The following is a 21,625-nucleotide window of genomic DNA, read 5'->3' on the forward strand; positions in this document are numbered from 1 at the left end:
CCATGCCTAATAGGTAAAATAATTTCTCTTATTTTTCTGAGGATATTAGTTATGGTTTGTTGAAGTTTTTTCCTATTTGCTTTCTTTTCTTTATGCTTGTTGTGTTCTGTCTTTCACATTAGAGGATTTCCTAAGATGCCTGATAATCGATGCCCAACTTTATAAGTAGGAACTAAAAAGCAGATTGGAATCTCTGAGCACACAAGTGGCACTTGTTGACTTTGAGCTTCACTTTAAAGTGGTCTGGCTGGACCATTTGTTAGAAAAGTTCCTTATCCCAAATCAGTGTTTTTATATCTTTCCTCCTGGGACTTACCAGTTTTCCCAGAGAAGACTGTTCCAAAATCTTTCTTATGAGGGTACTACCAGCGTTCTAGGAGCCAAATGGCAGAAAAGGTCTGGGAGGACCTCAACATTTAGTATGCATTCTTTCTCTTAGTCTCCTTGCTTTCAGAAACAGGGTTCACATCTTCAGCCATGTATGGCATTCCCCATCTTCTGACAATGAGCCTCAAGTATTCTACCAGAATCGGCAAGTTATCTTTTACCCCGTAGCATGTTGTGAGGGAGGGTATTTAAAAATCATATTGGCTTTTAGACAGCCTTCAACTGACCTGCCTTATTTTACCCCATCCCTTCACATTTATTTCTGAAGGTAAGTGAAATTATCAGTTCCTGAACGATTTAAGGATTCTTAAGTGGTGACAGGTGTGTTCTTGGCTTTCTCCACTACCAGTTTAAAATTCAACTTTCTTCAGTGTGCTGAGTTGGTTCCTGCTCATCCAATTATTTCTCATCTTCCAGATTATTACTGTAAGTGCCCATAGTTTTAGAGAGTTTTCTGGATGGAATGAAATTAAATGAATGTGTTCAATCCACCATTTTTATGTGAAACTAATTGTAATCATAATGAAAGAATTGCCTTACGGCTGGTCATGGTGTCTCACGCCTGTAATCCCAGCACTTTGGGAGGCCAAGGCGTGTGGATCACCTGAGGTTGGGAGTTCGAGACTAGCCTGGACAACATGGTAAAACCCCATCTCAACTAAAAATACAAAAATTAGCCAGGTATGGTGGCACATGACTGTAATCACAGCTACTGGGGAGGTTGAGGCATGAGAATTGCTTGAACCCAAGAGACCAAGATTGCAGTGAGCCGAGATTGCGCCACTGCACTCCAGCCTAGGTGACAGAGTGAGACTTTGTCTCAAAAAGAAAAAAAAAAAAAAAGAATTGCCTTACCTCCTTTTTATGATATTTTGGTTGATTCTCAATTTGTTTTAGGTGTTATACCTGAAGAACCTTAGCCCTCGGGTGACTGAAAGAGACCTTGTGTCATTGTTCGCTCGGTTCCAGGAGAAAAAAGGACCTCCAATTCAATTCCGAATGATGACTGGACGAATGAGGGGCCAGGCTTTTGTCACCTTTCCAGTAAGTAGTTTCATCCAGATGATTACTCAGTTGCCCCTCAGTTTGCTAGACACTACCTATAACCTCTCTAATTTAGATATAGTCCTTTGATTTCTCCATAGCATGTGAGAACAAGAGAAGGAACGAAAAATATGTTTTCAGTATTTCTTTCTCTTTCCTCTCCTCCATTGACAGTGCATGCCCACACTACCCCAGTGTCCTCAGGTTTTCCCAGTCTTGGTACTTCCTTCTTACCCTACCAAAATCTGTACTCCCTTTACTGACAATAGTATTTCTAGTCCAAGTTATAATTAGATTACTCATTAATTAGTGTATTAGTATTCTGATCAGAACACATATACTTGCCTTATGCGCTGTTCCTTTAGGACTAAGTGAGCACAAGCTAATATACTAATTTATTACTTATTCATAATTAGTAGATGATGATACAGTCTTCTGAGTATTATTTGCATATTAATTAATGCATAGCTTCTAATCCAACGGGAAGAATAATATAAGAATTTCAGTTTCTGTGACAGACCAGATAATATGTTGTTTTGGGGGAAGGCTTTGTAGCCTTCATTGTACCTTTCATTGTCCCTAAAGTATCATCATTTCTAAATAGCCTATTAATCTATATGTAGACAAGTGGTTTTACACATGAGTACTGCCAAACTCCCCTCCATTGTTTTCATACAGTCTTGTGTCAGCTTTCCTATCATACTGAAAGTTTCTAAATGCTCTGTAACTGTGGTTTTCAGTCTTTTCAAGTGTAAGAACCCCTTTTAAATTTAAAAAACAGTTTATGGGTGCCCCGCATAATACGATGTATTAATTGAAAAAATACATAATAAAAAGGCTTTTAAAGCAAGTACTTTAAATGTGTAGCTGTTTTACTAATCTTGAAAGCTATACACTTAAAAAAATTTGTAGTACATATATATATGAAACAAAATTGGTTCAGTCTACTTGTCTACTTATGATTCCACAAACTCCTGGCCGTAAATCATCCCTTCCTTATTTCTTACATCCAGACTCTTAGACCCATAAGTTGAATACTCCTGGCATATGTATATATTCTCACATTTCAACCTTCCATATGCCTACAAGGATTCTTATACTTATTTATCCCAATAAGGTGACCCAAAACCACTCTCCCCCTGAAAAAAAAAAAAAAATAGAAGTGGCAAAGTGCTCTCAATAACATGATAACTTTTTTTGCGTTACTCATTTTGAAAATGATTGATTCTAATAATATCTATAATCTGTTACCTAAGGTAGAGGCTTATGTATAATTACTAATAGCTTAGACTTCTTTAGCATACTGCCTATTATCTTTGTTTCTCTACTTGTTTCTTTGAATTAGGAGACACCCTCAAACACCCATTTTGAGTTTTTATATTATTATTATTATTTTTAGTCATTAATTTAATTTTGCTGAATAATGCAAATGGGAGATTATAGAAAAAATGATAAAAATCAAATGACTATATGGCCTTATAGCTTACATTAACTCCAAGGCAAAATAACCTAAACTAGACCTGGAATAGAATTGAATTGTTCAGTCCTATGTAAATTGAAATTTTTTCTTTCTCTTTTAGATAAGGAGATAGCATGGCAAGCATTGCATCTAGTAAATGGATATAAACTACGTGGGAAAATATTGGTGATAGAGTTTGGAAAGAACAAAAAGCAACGGTCAAATCTCCAAGCAACTTCTCTCATATCATGTTCTACAGGTAGCACTACAGAAATCAGTGGTAGCTAGAATATATATAGATTGTGGGTCCTGGATGGTCTTTCTTGAATTGGAATCTTGGATCTAGAATTTATATATAGACACCAGTTTGTTTGGAGTTGAAGAGGAAAAACTAACTGAGGGAGGGGAAAAAAAGTAATTAGGGCAACCCCTTTCAGCTTTCGGAGAGAACTGGTAGAAAACATTTTCTGTTATATAATTGAAGACTATATAGGACAGATGATGTGCTGAATATGAAGGGTAGAATGCAAAGAGTATTATTTTCTCAGGATAAATTAAAGGGATTATTCCTAAGGATTTTTAAAAATCTTTATAATTTTTCTGGGGTCCTCAATATTTGTCTCTAGAGATAACATTCTTTCTTAGACTGCTTCCTATATACAGAAACAAAAAACTAATTAAATGTTGAAAGATTTATTTACTAGAGGCCATTTGTCCATATTTCATCCACCTAGTAAATAAAAGAGCAGGACCCCAGGCCTAAGCATCAACAAATGCTATTAATCAGAACTATCAGCAGTAATAGTAGGTAGTTCATAAGTCAGTTGACATATTTAATGAATGCTTCCTCCACAAGTTATCAGTCTTCAAAAAGCTATATATTTTTCTAGTGAAATATTTTAGATCAAAATGTTGTTGTTCTCATAGCCATTTAAGCTAGCAACCATTGAGTAGTCATTGAATTCAAAGCAATAAACATTGATTAAGTGTCTAATATATATTAAATATTAGGCATATGAATTTTAGAAGAGGAACATACTAGCAAAGAATACCAAAGGGAAATGGAAAGAAAGAGTTCTCTAGAAAAGAGGATGCCAGTCACAAATCCCCCAGTTGTTTGTTTATGGCTGCTGGAAAATAAAAAGACTATACAGAGAGGAAGTAGTACAAACTGGAGTCAGACCTGTACAGCCACACTTAACATTGTGTGACCTTGGCAAGTCACTTAATCTGAGCCTCCCATTTTTCATCTATAAAGTGAGGATAATAATGCTACTTACCTCATTGGGTTGTGAAGATGAACTGAGATATTATCCAGGCTGAAGAACAGAAAGAAAAAAAATGAATAAAATTAAACAAGAGTATAGAACCCGTGTGACACCATTAAGCATTCCTACATATTTCTAATAGGAGTATAGGAAAAAAGGAAGAGAAAAGAAGGAGCAGAAAAATATTCTAAGAAATAATGGCTCTAAATACCCCCAATTTGATGAGAGACATTAACCTATACATCCCAGAAGAAAAAGAAATTACAAACAGATACATCATAAGAAAAATGCTAAAACCCAAAAACAAAAAAATCTTGGCAGCAATACGAGAAAAATGAGCCATCACTTACCAAGGAACCCAAATAAAATTAACAGTTGACTTTCTCTTAGAAACAGTAGCACTGGCAGTGGAATAACACATTCAAAGTGTTCAAAGAAAATAACTGTCAACCAATAATCCTATATACAATAAAACTGTTTTTCAAAAATGAAGGTGAAATAAAACATCTCTCATAATCAAAAACCAAGAGAATTTGTTGCTGGCAGACCTGACTTACTGGAAATACAAAAGGAAGTTCTTCAGGCTGAAAGCAAGTGACCTCAGACAGTAATCTGAATCTACACACATGCAGAAAAAGAGCACAGACAAAAATAATTATGTAATTATCAGAAACAATCTATGCATTTTTCTTTTTTCTCAACTAATGTAAAAAACAATTGTATAAAACAATATGTATATAGTTGCATTGTTTGGCCTATAAAGTATAAAATGTAATATATTTGCCAATAACAGGACGAAGAAGCTGAGTGGAAGCAAAACTGTCTCGTACTAAAGAACTGACTCCAGATGGTAACACAAATCCACAGTAACAAATGGAGAGAATGTGAAATAGGAAATAAGAAGTTTAATATAAAAAACCTATAAACATATACTTATTCTTCTCTCAGCTTCTTTTAAAGATGTAAAATTATTTAAGTAATTATAATAATGTGTGTTGGGTTTATAATGTATAGAAATAACCTGTATAACAATAATACCACAAAGCGGGGGATAGGTTTATATAGGAATAGGGTTGTTACATTGGAATTAAGTTAGTATTTATCTGAAGCCTATTCAGTTTAGTTAAGATGTGTATGGTAAGACCTAGAGCAATCACTAAGGAAATAACTTTTAAAAATCAAAAATATTATTAAAGAAATATAAATATCACATTATACTCAGTATACTCAGTACAAAAGAAGGCATGGAAAAGCAAAAAGCTTGAGGCATATCAAAAACAATAAAATGGCAGTCATGAATCTTCCTGTATCAAAATAACAATAAATGTGCATGGATTAAACAATACTATAAAAGGCGGAGATGTCAGAAACAAGTCTGATTCAACTTCATGCCATCTATTGAAGACACACTTTAGATTAGAAGATAGATTAAAGGTAAAATGATGGAAAACAAATATATCACACAGACAACAGCCATAAGAAAGCTGGAGTGGCTATTCTAATACCAGACAAAATAGACTTTTAAAAAAATATTACTAGAGATAAGAGTAAAATGTTACAATGATAAAAGGGTCAATCCATCAGGAAGATGTAACAACTATAAATATATATGCATCTAACGGTACAGCCCAAAATACATGAAGCAAAAACTGAAAGGAAAGAAGAAATAGATAAGTCCATAAAAAGAGTTGGAATATTCATTACCCCCTTTTCAATAATAGAGCACCTAGACAGAAGATAAACTAGGAAATAGAAGACTTGAACAACATTGTAAGGCAAATTGACCTTAAAGCCATCTATATAACTTTCCACCCAACATCAGAATACATATTCTTCTCAAGTGCATATGAAACATCTCCAAAGTAGGCCATAAGTTAAAGCATAAAACAAGCCTTAATAAATATAAGGGGACTGAAATCATGCAAAGCGTGTCCTCTGACCACATGGGACAAAGTTAGAAAACAATGGAAAGTTGGGAAACTCACAAGTATGTGGAAATCAGACACACTTGTAAGTGACTGGCTGGGTGCAGTAGCTCACACCTGGAATCTCAGCACTTTGGCAGGCCGAAGTGGGAGGATGCCTTGGATCCCTTGAGACCAGGAATTCAAAACCAGCCTGGGCAATCCATCAAGACCCTGTCATTACCAAAAAAAAAAAAAAAAAAAAACTGTGTCAAAAAAATCATAAGGGAAATTACAAAATTCTTTGAGATGAATGATAATGAAGACACAACACACCAAAACTTACAAGATGCAGCTAAAGCAGTGTTTACAGGGAAATATATAGGTGTAAATGCCTATACTTAAGAAGAAAGGCCGGGCACGGTAGCTCACGCCTGTAATCCCAGCACTTTGGGAGGCCAAGGCAGGCGGATCACGAGGTCAGGAGATCTAGACCATCCTGGATAACACGGTGAAACCTCGCCTCTACTAAAAATACAAAAAATTAGCCGGGTGTGGTGGCGGGCCCCTGTAGTCCCAGCTACTTGGGAGGCTGAGGCAGGAGAATGGTGTGAACCTGGGAGGCGGAGCTTGCAGTGAGCCAAGATTGCACCACTGCACTCCAGCCTGGGCAACAGAGCGGGACTCTGTCTCAAAAAAAATAAAGGAGAAAGACCATAGCAGTAACCTCACTTTACACTTTAAGACCCTGGAAAAAGAAGAGCAAACTAAACCTAGAGCCAAGAGAAAGAAGGAAATACAAAAGATTAGATGAGTATAAATGAAATAGAGTGAAAAAAACTAGAGAAAAATCAATGAAACCAAAAGTTGATTCTATAAAAAGATCAGTAAAACTGACACACCTTCTGCTAGATTGACCAGGAAAAAAGAAGAATCAAATTACTAAAATCAGAAATGAAGGAGGGAACATTTCAACTGAACTTGTAGAAATAAAAAAGATTATGAAAGCATATTATGATTAATTTTATGTCAATAAATTATCATAGATGAAGTGGACAAATTCCTAGGAAGACATAAACTGCCAAAACCAACTCAGAAGTAGAAAACTTGAATAAACCTATATCAGGTAAATAGGTTAAATGAGTTTTTAAAAAGATACCCACAAAGAAGAGCCCTGGCTCAAATAGCTTCTTAAATGAATTCTACAAAACTTTTAATGAAAAATTAATACAAATTCTTCACAAACTCTTTCAAAAAGTAGAAGAGTGGTGAACACTTCTGACATATACTACAACATGGAAGAACTCAGAATATGCTCAGTGCAAGAAGCCAGTCACAAAAGACTACTGTTATGTGATACTATTTGTATGAAGTGTCCAGAATTGGCAAATATATAGAGATAGAAAGTGGATTAGTGGTTGCTTAGGGCTAGCACAGAGTTGGGGGGAATGGGAAGGGCTGGAGGTAACAGCTGAAGTGTATGAAGTTTCTTTAGAGGTTGATGAAAGTGTTCTAAAGTTGGTCATGGTGGTGATTTCACAACTCTAAATATACTAAAAACCAGGAATTGTACACTTTAAATGGGTGAATTGTTTGGTTTATGAATTATATCTCAATAAAACTCACGAAAGTAGGGATGTCCATCAGTAGGAAAATGGGTAAATAACTTATGGTACATCTATTTAGTACAATACTATGCAGCCATTAAAATAGTGAAGTGTATCTATGAATATATTATGACCTATACTCATGTCCAAGGTTGTGTATTAAGTTAAAAAACAAGATGCAGAAATATGTATAGTACAAATACATTTTTATGCAAAAGCATTCATTTATGTATAGTATGTATGTATATAGATATTTCTGAATAAATTTACGAAAAAGCTGGGAAATAGACACAGAAAGTTGTAAACCTTTGGAAGTGGGATTGAATAGGCTGAAGGAGGACTTTTACTTTGTAAAATTTTTAAAGTGCTGTCATTTTGGGGTGATTTTTACTTTTTTCAGTATTTTTTTTTTAACTAAAAAGAAATTTTTTAAAAAAATATTCTACCAATGGCATGGCTTCCATAATATTTTTCAGGCTTACTCTGGGGATATCATCTGACTATACTCAGGACAAACTCCTATTCCTTTGATATACTGCTCACTTAGGATTAACAGTCCAATTTCAGACATAGTTAAGTGACAAGGAATGAATTATCCTGATATAGCCTCTGATGCATATCAGAGTTACCAGGGGCATACTTCTAAGCTGGACTTTTAGAAGGAACTGTTTCCTGTTAGGTAGAAAATCTCACCTCTGCTTTTTACTAGACCTACAGACCACTGCAAATGAGGAACATAAAAATGAAGGATATCCTTCAGCTAGTGCATAGATAAACTGTAGTATATCCATGCAATGGAATCCTACTCAGCAATAACAATTAATGAAATATACATGCAACCACTTGGATGAATCTTAAATGCATTTTACTAAGTAAAAGAAGCCAAACTCAAAAGGCTACTTACTGTTTGATTTCATTCATATTTTCTCAAAAAGCAAAACAATAGGAATGGAGAAAAAACTTCAATGGATGTCAGGGGTTAAGGTTGGAATGCTCCTTGACTACAAAGTGGTAGCACAAGGAATTTGTCTTAATAATTGAAATTTTCTGTGTCTTCATTGTAGTTATGTACGTGTATGCATTTGTCAAAACCTATAGGCTTATACACTAAAAAGGATGAATTTTACTGTATGTAATTTTTTTAAATAAATGTTATTTTTGTGGAGGAAAGAAAAACTTGGAGAGACAGTCATTTCTATTAAGTAGTGTTTTTATTCTGTGGTCTTTTGATTACAGTTGAAAACTAAAGCCACTTTGCTACTTTTCTTATTTTCTGTCCACAGGTCAGCAGAAATCATCAGTTAGAAACATCCATAGGCCAGGCACAGTGGCTCATGCGAGTAATCCCCACACTTTGGGAGGCCAAGGCGGGAGGATCACTTGATGCTGGGAGTTCAAGAGCAGACTGGGCAACATAGCAAGACTGTCTCTAAAAAAGAAAGGAAAAAAATTGTATACACATATACATATAAGGCCACCGTTTTAAAAATTAAAAAGACAAGCTGGAAAATATATGTATCCCATACAAGGAGCTAATTTCTTAGTGTACAATGTATATAACTTTTTAGTATACAAAAAAAATCCGATAAAAAAGTGGGAAAAGGAAATTTGTTGAAAAGAAAATATAAATGACCAATAAACTAAGACAAATGCTCAGAGTAGTAATGCAAATTAAGACAGTGGGCTCTCATTTTCAAAAAGCCTTTTGGATTTATAGAAAAGTTGTAAAAATAGTAAAAGAGTTCTCATATATCCTCACTCAACTTCCCCTAATGCTAACATCTTACTTAACTATAGTGCAATTATCAAAATCAGGAAACTAATATTGATACAACACTATTAACTATATTAGACCTTATTTGAATTTTGCCAGTTGTCCCATTAATGTCCTTTCCTGATCAAGGATCAAATCTAGGATCCCACATTGCATTTTGTTATCTCCTTATTCTGTTCCTATTTGTGACAGTTCTCAGTCTGTCTTTGATGACCATGACAATTTTAAAAAGTACTGGTCAGTTACATTGTATAATGTCCCTAATGAGGGTCTGTCTGATGTTTTTTCATGTTTTGTGTTTTTGGTGAGAATGCCACCAAAGTGATTTTTAGCCCTTTTTAGTGCATTATATCAGAACATATTTGATGATAATTTTTAATACTGGTGATGTTAACCTTGATCATTTGGTTAAAAGGGTGTTTGCTGGATTTCTTTACTGTAAAGTTACAGTTTTCCTCTTTACAATTACTAAATATATTCTGGAAGATGCATTGAGACTGTTCAGATATTCTGTTTCCCATCATACTTTTGCCCACTAATTTTAGCATTCATCAATGGTTCTTGATAGCAGCAATTATTACGGTAGTGTTTACCTAGTGGGGATTGTCTTAGTCTGTTTGTGCTACTATAACAACAACAAAAAAATGGAGGCAGGGTAATTTTTAAAGAACAGAGATTTATTTCTCACAGTTCTGGAAGCTAGGAAGTCCAAGATCAAGGTGCTGGCAGGTTCAGTGTCTATTGAAGGCTATTCTCTCCTTCCAAAATGTGTCTGTTGAAGGCTAGTCTCTCCTTCCACTTTGTTGCTGCATCCTCCAGAGGGGAAGAACGCTGCTCCCTTTTATGGCAGAAGGTACAGAAGGGTAAAAAGGGCAAATCCCTTTTTATGACGTCATTGATCCCATCATGAGGGCTCTACCCTCATGACTTAATCATTTCCTAGAGACCTGCCTCTTAATACTATCACATTGATCACACTGATGATTAAGTTTCAGCATATGAATTTGGGGAGGCACATTCAGACAACAGCAGGGATTTTCTTTTTTTTTTTTTTCACTTTCTATATTGAAATTCTTTAAGGAAGATGTCCCATCTCCTGCTTATTTTCTCATGTATTTATATCAGCATGGATGTTTATTTTAGTCTATGGCTTATAACCTAATATTGTCATTGTTTTGTTGCTCAACTTCTTCTACCTTTGGCCATTAGGAGCTCCTTCAGGTTGGCCCCTCTGTTCTTAGACATATCCCATTTTTTGCCCACTTCCTTGTTTTGTGGCACCACAAGGTGTTCCAGGCTCATCTTGTTTTTTCCCTACCCTAGCACTGGAATTAATCATTTCTGCATTGATTCCTACTTCCTTTTATTGGGAAATGATTTTTAGAAACCAAGATCTGGGCACTAGATGTTGAGTTGCCATTTTTTAACCTGTCAGAGTGTCAGATATAAAAATTGATAACACTAAATGTTGCCAAGGGTATGGAAAATAGACACTCTTGTACACTTTGGATGGGAGTATAAATAAGTATAACCTTTGGGGAGGGCATTTGGCAGTATCTATTAAAATTTAAGTATGTAGATCTAGAAAATCTACTTTTTGATCTCTATTACATAGAAATACTTACATGTGTTCAAAGAGATAGGCACAAGAATATTCATTGCATCATTATAATAGCATAAACCTGGAAACAAAATTTCATCAATAGGGAACTGATTGGTTTAAAATTATGGTACAACCGTGCAATAAAATATCATGTTGGCAGTCAAACGAGAACTTCCTCATTGTTTGTTTAATTTAATTTAATTTTAAGTTCCAGGATATATGTGCAGGACGTGCAGGTTTGTTACATAGGTAAACATGTGTCATGGTGGTTTGCTGCACTTATCAGCCCATCACCTAGGTATTAACCCCCACATGCATTAGCTATTTATCCTGATGCTCTTCCTCCCCTTTCCCCTCAACTCCTGCCCCACAGGCCCCAGAGTGTGTTGCTCTCCTACCTGTGTCCATGTGTTCTCATTGAGAACCTCCTCATTGTTAATGGACTGAATGTGACTCCTCAAAATTCATATGTTGAAATCCTAAACCCCAATGTGATGGTTTGAGGAATTGGGGCCTTTGAGAGAGAATTAAGTCAGAAGGGCAGGGCCTCAGGATGGGGTTAATGCCCTTAAGAAAAACATATTTATCATTACTACTAAGACATTCTCTAAGATGCCATTGAGGTACTAGGATAAATAATAAATATATGAGTTACTACCTTCAGAATCTCTTAGCTTATAGGGAGGTAAGAAACGTGTTTGTAAGCTGTAACGTAGAGTGATGAGTACCGTAAAGAAAGATGCAAAGCACTCTGGGAGTTTAGATCCCATCTGGTAAGGGGATCAGAAACAAAAAAAAAAGAGAGAGAGAGACCCAAGAGCTCTCTCTCTCTTTCTCTCTCTCTCTCTCTCTCTCTCTGCCATGTGAGGATACAGCGAGAATTCAGCAGTGTGCAGCCTGGAAGAGGGTCCTCACCAGAACCTGACCATGAGGGTACCCTGATCTCAGATGTACAGCCTCCAAATTGTGAGACATTTCTCTTTCTAAGCTACCCGATCTGTGGTACTTCGTTATAGCAGCCTGACATGAGGCCCTTATTCTTTCAATACAAATCTACCGCCTACTTAACCTTTGTACCTACACTGTAGCTTCCTCCACTTATGGAATAGCATAATGATTAAGGACATGTGATCTAATGCCATATTCCCAGTGCATGGCTCTACCATACACTGTCTTTACCATTTACTAGCTTTGTAACCACATCTGGCTACTATTTACTACCTGTGTGAACCTGAGTAAGTTAAACTCCGCCTTCGTTTTCTCATTTTCTAAATGCGAGCAATAATAGTATTACCTCACAGGGTGGTTGTGAGAATACATGTAAGATGTTTTGAATAGTGCCTGGTATGAACTCAGTAAATGTTAGATTATTACAATGACGAAGTGTCCGTGTTGCTATCAAAGGTCATCCTTTTTTTTTTTTTTTTAAATTAATTAATTATTTTTTTGAGACGAGAGTTTTGCTCTTGCTGCCCAGCCTGGAGTGCAGTGGCACGATCTCGGCTCACTGCAACCTCTGCCTCCCAGGTTCAAGTGATTCTCCTGCCTCAGCCTCCCAAGTAGCTGGGATTACAGGTGCATGCCACCACACCTGGCTAATTTTGTATTTTTAGTAGAGACAGGGTTTCACCATGTTGGCCAGGTTTGTCTTGAACTCCTGACCTCAAGTGATCCACCTGCCTCGGCCTCCCTAAGTGATGGGATTACAGGCATGAGCCACCACGCCTGGCTTCATTGTGGTTTTGATTTGCATTTTCCTGATAATTAGTGATGTTGAGTATTTTTTCATGTATTTGTTGGCCATTTGTATGTCTTCTTTTGAGAAATGTCTGTTCAGATCATTGGCCCATTTTAAAATCACAGTTTGTTTTGTTGCTGTTGAGATGTTGAGTTCCTTGTATAGTCTGAATATTAATCCCATGTTGGGTGAGTAGTTTGCAAATATTTTCTCATTCTGTAGGTTCTTTTTGCTCTGTTGATTGTTTCCTTTGCTATGCATAAGGTTTTTAGTTTAATATAATCCCATTTGTTTATTTTTGCTTTTGTTGCCTGTGCTTTTGAAGTAAATAGAGTACTTAAACATTGAAAATCACTTAAACCTAACAGACGATATATAGAACACCCAACAACAACAGAATTCACATTATTCTCCAGTGCACATGGAAGACTGTTCTCTAGGACAGATTGTATGTTAGGCCATAAATCAAGTCTCAATAAATTGTAAAAGATTGAAACAATATGAAGTGTCTTCTCCAAATCCAATGGAATGAAAGAAATGAAGAAAGAAGTAAAACTGGAAAATCCACAAACGAGTTAAAATTAAATGAAAGATGCTTAAACAACTAATATAACAAAAAGAGACAAATGAAAACAAAAACACAACATACCAAAACTTATGGGATGCAGCAAAAGCGGTGCTCAAATGGATGTTTTTAAAGTGCAAACATCTATTTTTTTAAAAATAAAGAATGATCTCAGATCAATAGCCCAGCTTTACACCTTAAGGAACTATAAAAATGAAATCAAACTAAACCCAAAACTAGTAGAAGAAAGGAAATGGTAAAGATTATAGTTAAGGGCTGGCCACAGTGGCTCATGTCTGTAATCCCAACACTCTGGGAGGCCAAGGTGGGAGGATTACTTGAGCCCAGGAGTTTGAGACCTGCCTGGGTAATGTAGTGAGACCTCGTCTCTACAAAAAATTTAAAACATTAGCTGGGTGTTGTGGCTTATGCCTATAGTCCCAGCTACTTAGGGGGCTGAAGTGGGAGAATCACTTGAGCCTAGGAGGTCAAGGCTGCAGTGATCCATGATTGTACCACTGCACTCCAGTCTGGGTGACAGAGTGAGACCCTGTCTCAAAAAAAAAAGTTAATAGTTAAGATAAATGAAATAGGGACTAGGAAACCAATATAACCAGTAAAATGAAAAAAAAAATGATTATTTGAGGTCACCAAAATTGGCAAACCATTACCTATAGTGATTAAGAAAAAGAAGATTCAATTTACTTAAGAAATTAAAATGGGAATATTACTATCAGCCTTACAAAAATAAAAAGGATGATAAGAGAATACTATGAATAATTCTATACCATAAATCAGATTACCTGGATGAAATGGACAAATTCCTAGAAGCACAACTAACAAAATTGGCGCACAAATAAAAAATCTGAATAGACTTATAACAAGAGATTGAATCAGTAATCAAAAAACCTAACAAAGAAAAGCCCAGGACCAGAAATTTCTACTGGTAAATTCTAGAAGCATTTAAAGAAGAATTCACACCAATCTTTTTCAAACTCTTCCAAGAAATAGGAAGGAAAGACTTCCTAACACATTCTATGAGGCTAGTATTACGCTGCCATCAAAGCCAGAAAAATACACAAGAAATGAAAACTACAGGCCAATGTCCCTTATGAATACAGATACAAAAGTCCGTAAGAAAATACTGGCAAAACACACCGAGCAGCATATTAAAAGCATTATACATCATGACCATATGTGATTTATCCCAGGAATGCAAGGGTCATTCACATAAGAAAATCAATCAATGTAGTAAGTTACATTAATAGAAAAGAAAAAGCCACATGATCATCTCATTTAATGCAGAAAAGTCATTTGGCAAAATCTAATACCCTTTCATGATAAAAACACTCAGCAAACTAGGAATAGAAGGAAAGTTCTTCAACATGATAAAGAATGTTTATGAAAAGCCCACAGCTAACATGATACTCAATAGTCTTCCACCTGATCATAGGGAAAAAGATTTTAGCTTTCGCCATTTTATATGATGTTAGCTGTGGCTCCCTAAATATAAGGGCTAAAACCATAAAACCCTGAGAGGAAAACAAGGATAAATCTTTGTGTTCTTAGATTTGACTAGTCATTAGGGAATTGCAAATCAAAACCACAATGAGATATCACTACACACCACAAGGATGAGTAGAAGAATACATTTCTAAAAAGGAAAGTAAGTGTTGACAAGAATTTTGAGGAATTCAAACCCTCATACATGGCTGGAAGGCATGTAAAATAGTGCAGCTGCTATGGAAAATAGATTGGCTGTTGTTCTAAAAGTTAACCATAGAATTATGATATGGTCCATTAAATAATGAGTCATTCAAATAAAACTTGGCTGGGCGCGGTGGCTCACGCCTGTAATCCCAGCACTTTGGGACGCCAAGGCGGGCGGATCACGAGGTCAGGAGATCGAGACCATCCTGGGTAACACAGTGAAACCCCGTCTCTACTAAAAGTACAAAAAAGTAGCCGTGCATGGTGGCAGGTGCCTGTAGTCCCAGCTACTCGGGAGGCTGAGGCAGGAGAATGGCATGAAAGCTCCCGGAAAGCAGAGCTTGCAGTGAGCCAAGATCACTGTACCCTAGCCTGGGTGGCAGAGCAAGACTCCGTCTCAAAATAATAATAATAATAATAAAACTTGTACTCTAGCATTTGTTGTAACACTATTCACAATAGACAAATGGTGAAAACAACTCAAATATCCATCAACTGATGAATGAAGTGTTATGTATCCACACAATGGAATATTACTCAACCATGAAAAGAAATTGAGTACTGATACATGCTACAATATGTTTGTATCTCAAAAACATGCTATGGAATAAGCCAGACACAAAAAAGTCACATATTGTATGATTCAATTTTTGAAATATCCAGAATAGGCAAATACAACAGAGATGGAAATATTAGTGGTTTCCAGAGGTTGGGGGAAAGAGAATGGGGAGTTCCTGCTTAATGGTTACCCAGTTTCGTTTTGGCATGCTGGAAATATTCTGGAGTGAGATAGAGGTGATGTTTGCACAACATTGTGAATGTACTTAATGTCCACTGTATTGTGCACTTTAAAATTGTCTAGATGGTTACTTTTAGCCGCCCGTTCAGAAACCTTGTGCCACCGAGCCACCCAAGCGCTCTTAAATTTCCTCGCTACCTGTGACTACAAGGTTTCCAAACCAAAGGCTCAGCTCTGCTCACAGCAGTTTAAATACTTAGGGCTAAAATTATCCAAAGGCACCAGGGCCCTGAGTGAAGAATGTATCCAGCCTATACTGGCTTATCCTCATCCCAAAACCCTAAAGTAACTAAGAGGGTTCTTTGGCATAACAGGTTTCTGCCGAATATAGATTCGCAGGTACGGTGAAATAGACCATTATATACACTAATTAAGGAAACTCAGAAAGCCAATACTCACTTAGTAAGATGGACACCTGAAGCAGAAGCGGCTTTCCAGGCCCTAAAGAAGACCCTAACCCAAGCCCCAGTGTTAAGCTTACCAACGGAGCAAGACTTTTCTTTATATATCACAGAAAAAAATAGGAATAGCTCTAGGAGTCCTTACACAGGCCCGAAGGATGAGCTTGCAATCCATGGCATACCTGAGTAAGGAAATTGGTGTGGTGGCAAAGAGTTGGCCTCATTATTTATGGGTAGTGGCAGCAGTAGCAGTCTTAGTATCTGAAGCAGTTAAAATAATACGGGGAAGAGATCTTACTGTGTGGAATCTCATAATGTGAACGGCATACTCACTGCTAAAGGAGACTTGTGGCTGTCAGACAAGTGTGAGGAAAGTAACTAAAATCATAAATCCCCATGGCCCTCCCTTATCATATTTTTCTCTTTACTGTTATCTTACCCCCTTTCACTGTCACTTCACCCCCTCCATGCCACTGTACGACCAGTAGCTCCCTTACCAAGAGTTTCTATGGAGAATGCGGCTTCCCGGAAATATTGATGCCCCATCATGTAGGAGTTTATCTAAGGGAAACCCCACCTTCACTGCCCACACCCGTATGCCCCGCAACTACTATAACTCTGCCACTCTTCGCATACATGCAAGCAAATACTCATTATTGGACAGGGAAAATGATTAATCCTAATTGTCCTGGAGGACTTGGAACCACTGTCTGTTGGACTTACTTCACCCATACCGGTATGTCTGATGGGGGTGGAGTTCAAGATCAGGCAAGAGAAAAACACATAAAGGAAGTACTCTCCCAACTGACCTGGGTACACAGCACCCCTAGCCCCAACAAAGGACTAGATCTCTCAAAACTACATGAAACTCTCTGTACCCATACTCGCCTGGTGAGCCTGTTTAATACCACCCTTACTGGGCTCCATGAGGTCTGGGCCCAAAACCCTACTAACTGTTGGATGTGCCTCCCCCTGCACTTCAGGCTCTACATTTCAATCCCTGTACCTGAACAATGGAACAATTTCAGCACAGAAATAAACACCACTTCCGTTTTAGTAGGACCTCTTGTTTCCAATCTGGAAATAGCCCATACCTCAAACCTCACCTGTGTAAAATTTAACAATACTATAGACACAACCAACTCCCAGTGCATCAGGTGGGTAACTCCTCCCACAAGAATAGTCTGCCTACCCTCAGGAATATTTTTTGTCTGTGGTACCTCAGCCTATCGTTGTTTGAATGGCTCTTCAGAATCTATGTGCTTCCTCTCATTCTTAGTGCCCCCTCTGACCATCTACACTGAACAAGTTTTATACAATCATGTCGTTCCTAAGCCCCACAACAAAAGAGTACCCATTCTTCCTTTTGTTATCGGAGCAGGAGTGCTAGGCGGGCTAGGTACTGGCATTGGTGGTATCACAACCTCTACTCAGTTCTACTACAAACTATCTCAAGAACTAAATGCTGACATGGAACGGGTTGCCAACTCCCTGGTCACCTTGCAAGGTCAACTTAACTCCCTAGCAGCAGTAGTCCTTCAAAATTGAAGAGCTTTAGACTTACTAACCGCTGAAAGAGGGGGAACCTCTTTATTTTTAGGGGAAGAATGCTGTTATGTTAATCAATCTGGAATCATCACTGAGAAAGTTAGAGAAATTGGAGATCAAATACAACGTGGAGCAGAGGAGCTTCAAAACACCGGACCCTGGGACCTCCTCAGCCAATGGATGCCCTGGATTCTCCCCTTCTTAGGACCTCTAGCAAGTATAATATTGTTACTCCTCTTTGGACCCTGTATCTTTAACCTCCTTGTTAAGTTTGTCTCTTCCAGAATCAAAGCTGTAAAGCTACAAATCATTCTTCAAATGGAGCCCCAGATGCCGTCCATGACTAAAATCTACTGCGGACCCCTGGACTGGCCTGCTAGCCCATGCTCTGATGTTAATGACCTTGAAGGCACCCCTCCCAAGGAAATCTCAACTGCACAACCCCTACTATGCCCCAGTTCAGCATGAAGCAGTTAGAATGGTCGTCAACCAACCTCCCCAACAGCACTTGGGTTTTCCTGTTGAGGGGGGGACTGAGAGACAGGACTAGCTGGATTTCCTAGGCCGACTAAGAATCCCTAAGCCTAGCTGTGAAGGCGATCGCATCCACCTTTAAACACGGGGCTTGCAACTTAGCTCACATCTGACCAATCAGAGAGCTCACTAAAATGCTAATTAGGCAAAAACACGAGGTAAAGAAATAGCCAATCATCTATCACCTGAGAGCACAGTGGGAGGGACAATGATCAGGATATAAACCCAGGCATTTGAGCCAGCAATGGCTATCCTCTTTGGGTCCCCTCCCTTTGTATGGGAGCTCTGTTTTCACTCTATTAAATCTTGCAACTGCAAAAAATAATAATAAAATAAAATAAATAAAATTGTCTAGATGGTAAGTTTTATGTTATGTGTGTTGTCCACATTTTTTAAAAGAGCAAACTTCTTATCATAGTCTACAAAGCCCTATACCAGATCTGGCTATTGACCACCTCTCTGACCTCTTCTCATACTACTCTGCCCTTACACATACAGCAGACATATTGGCATTCTTTCTTTTCTAAGAAGTCAAGCTTCTCCTTACCTTAGCATCTTTGTTCCCTTTGCCTAGAAAGTTGCCTCCCACCAACCCACAACCCCATATGTACACATGACTGCCTCCTTCATCAGGCCAAATGTCACTTCCCTTAGAAAAGCTTTCTTTGGCTACCTTATATATATAGAATTTCACCAACTCCCCTCTCAGTCACTTTCTGTCTCATGACCCTGTGTGTATCCTTCATACCACTCAACATTATATGAAATTATCTTACCAATTATTTTCATACTTGATTATTCCCCTATTAAAATATGACCTCCAAGAGGCCGGATGCAGTGGCTCACACCTGTAATCCCAGCACTTTGGGAGGCTGAGGCGTACGGATCACTTGAGGTCAGGAGTTTGAGACCAGCCTGGCCAACACGGTGAAACCCTGTATGTACTAAAAATACAAAAATTAGCTGTAAATCACTTGAACTTGGGAGGTGGAGGCTGCAGTGAGCCGATATGGCACCACTGCACTCCAGCCTGGTGAAGAGTGAGACTCTGTCTCAAAAAAAAAAAAAAAGGATGTGACCTCCAAGAAAGTAAAAATATTTTTAGTTGCCATGTTTCAAGCATCTAGAATGGTGTCATATAGTTGCTTAATAAACAATTGTTGAATTCGTGAATCAGAAGATACACTTGACACATTAGCTAATTCTTACAGTCTTTCCCTCTTCAAACAATTATAGTGAAAAATTTACATGCCAAAAAATATTTATCCTGTAATACCTGAGCAACCATGGATGTCTTCTGTTCTGTGGTGGAATAAGCTTGTCCATAGTGAGTAGGGTCATCAGTCACAAGTATGCTCGCAAGATTTTGACTTTCTCTCTGAGAATTTAACTTTCCTTTTTGGCCCAAACTTAAAGAATCAGAATATGAATCCTAAAAGTCCTAGCATTATATGGACTACTATTTGAAACGTTCAAATGATTCTTGTAGTGAGATAATAATAGTAAGCATAACAATTTACTTACCATTGCTATGCTAACATGTTTTATATAAGTATATCATACAATCTCATAGTTTTTACAAAAACCCTCCCTTGATGTCCTCCCAGCTGGCATCCCATTTCTATACTCCCTTAATAGTAAAATTTATCCAGAGTTGTTTATACCTTGTAAAGGCTCACAAGTCTGGTGGGGGCTTCGAGTAGACCCAATTGCAACAGCAGTTCCAATAACATGAAAACAGCTGCGAGGAGCAAAAGGACCCCCAGTATTTCTACCACCTGCATGAGTCTAGTAAGGACACTTGCACAAGTCAAGAAAAGCTGCCTTACTACTCAAAGATAGGCAGCAAGGATAAACAGAAGCCTAAGATCCAGGGTGAGCCGGTCTCTCAAAGGCTCAGGAAAGTGCCCAAGGTGGTTGGAGTCTTGTCTGCACGTACCCTACATTGCACAACAGCTGAGTGACCCCGAAAGTGCTCTGCTCTGGATTTATATATTCTGGATGCCACTTGTCCCACTGAGCACAAATGTTGCAAAACAAAGACATAGCTCAGATTTTTTCACACTTCAACTAAGAGGAAGGAGTGGGAAGAACTAGGTTGGCTGAGGTCATCCAAGCACCTGTCCTAGTATAACCTCTTTATCTCCAATTTTCCTCCTTAACTCAGTTTAGTCAGGTTTTTGGCCCTACCAGTTTACTGAAACAACCCTTTAAGGCCACCAGTTGCCAAAAGATGTAATGGCCGTCTTTTTGTCCCCGCTTAACCTCTCAGAAGCATTCAACACAGTTGATCACTCCCTCCTTGAAATGTTTTCTTCACCTGGCTACTGTTACACTTTAGTCTTGTATATCTACGTGTATATCTAGCTGCCTACATGATACTTCCACTTAGATGCCTAATACACATGTCAAACTGAGCTCATCCAAAACAGAAATCTTGATACACTTCCTATTCAAAAACTGGTTCCATTCCCAATGTTACACCTCCCTAAATGATCCAACTATTCACATGACTGCTAAAGGTAAGAATATTGAAACAACTGTAGTGCTTAGAACAGTGCTTGACACATAGAAGGTGAACAATAAATATTAATTGAATGAATTAATAAAATTAATACAATTCTCATAAGCCCATTTCTACTTGATGTAATGGAGTGCAACCCTGCAGGATATAGAAGACAGGAACATATCTCCCTCCTACTGTGACAACAATATATGTATATATGTATGTGTGTGTGTGTATATATATACACATATATATATAGAGAGAGAGAGAGAGTGCGGGTGGGGGGAAGTCCTTTCTATGTGAGTGGAGATTAATGACCACTTTCCTTCCATGGGCATCTGCTGAGTCTGGGTATGGTCTGGTAATTGTTTTTTGCCATAGGCAGAGAGACTCTGCTCAGGAGATAAAAGCAGTAGAACTTTTGACAGCCTCATGAGCTGACATGAAAGATCAGAATTTGGAGAAGCCTCAAACTTGAAGTCAGGTTTCACCTTGGTTTCTCCCCACTGACTCTTCTTGAGCACTGGAGTAGCACTGGAGCCTCAGAGGATGGGCTGGAAAGTCAGAGATAAATCTCTTGCAGTCTCATGATTTATAGGAGACAAAGTCTGGGTATAGAAAAGATTATCTCCCAAAAAGGAAGAATCTATTTTCAGATTTTGCCCTCAAGAATTTTAGTTAGGACAGAGTGGAACTAAACCCACAACCCTGTGACAACCTAGCTCTATTTCTAATTGGTTTGAAGTGATTACTCCGCACCCATTTTCCTGACAAAAGA

General features: G+C 37.8%; 1 protein-coding gene across 7 annotated transcripts in view; it reads left to right on the forward strand.

The window, feature by feature from the left end:
- RBM41 (RNA binding motif protein 41) overlaps positions 1 to 8,845 on the forward strand; it is a 55,778-nt gene extending 46,933 nt beyond the window's left edge. For 4 of the 7 annotated variants that reach the window (XM_033202135.1, XM_033202136.1, XM_033202138.1 and 1 more), the window contains 2 exons: positions 1,285 to 1,431; positions 3,012 to 8,845. In XM_033202135.1, coding sequence (XP_033058026.1) covers positions 1,285 to 1,431; positions 3,012 to 3,023 — 159 coding nt within the window. In that variant the 3' untranslated portion in view covers positions 3,024 to 8,845. Of the gene's footprint in view, positions 1 to 1,284; positions 1,436 to 3,011 lie in introns of all 7 variants that reach the window. The other 3 variants (XR_004435022.1, XR_004435023.1, XM_033202139.1) reach the window with 2 other exon arrangements.
- Positions 8,846 to 21,625: the final 12,780 nt, after the last annotated feature.

This window comes from Trachypithecus francoisi, unplaced genomic scaffold (assembly GCF_009764315.1).
Source record: "Trachypithecus francoisi isolate TF-2019V2 unplaced genomic scaffold, Tfra_2.0 Lachesis_group6, whole genome shotgun sequence".
In the NCBI taxonomy this organism is placed as follows: Eukaryota; Metazoa; Chordata; class Mammalia; order Primates; family Cercopithecidae; genus Trachypithecus; species Trachypithecus francoisi.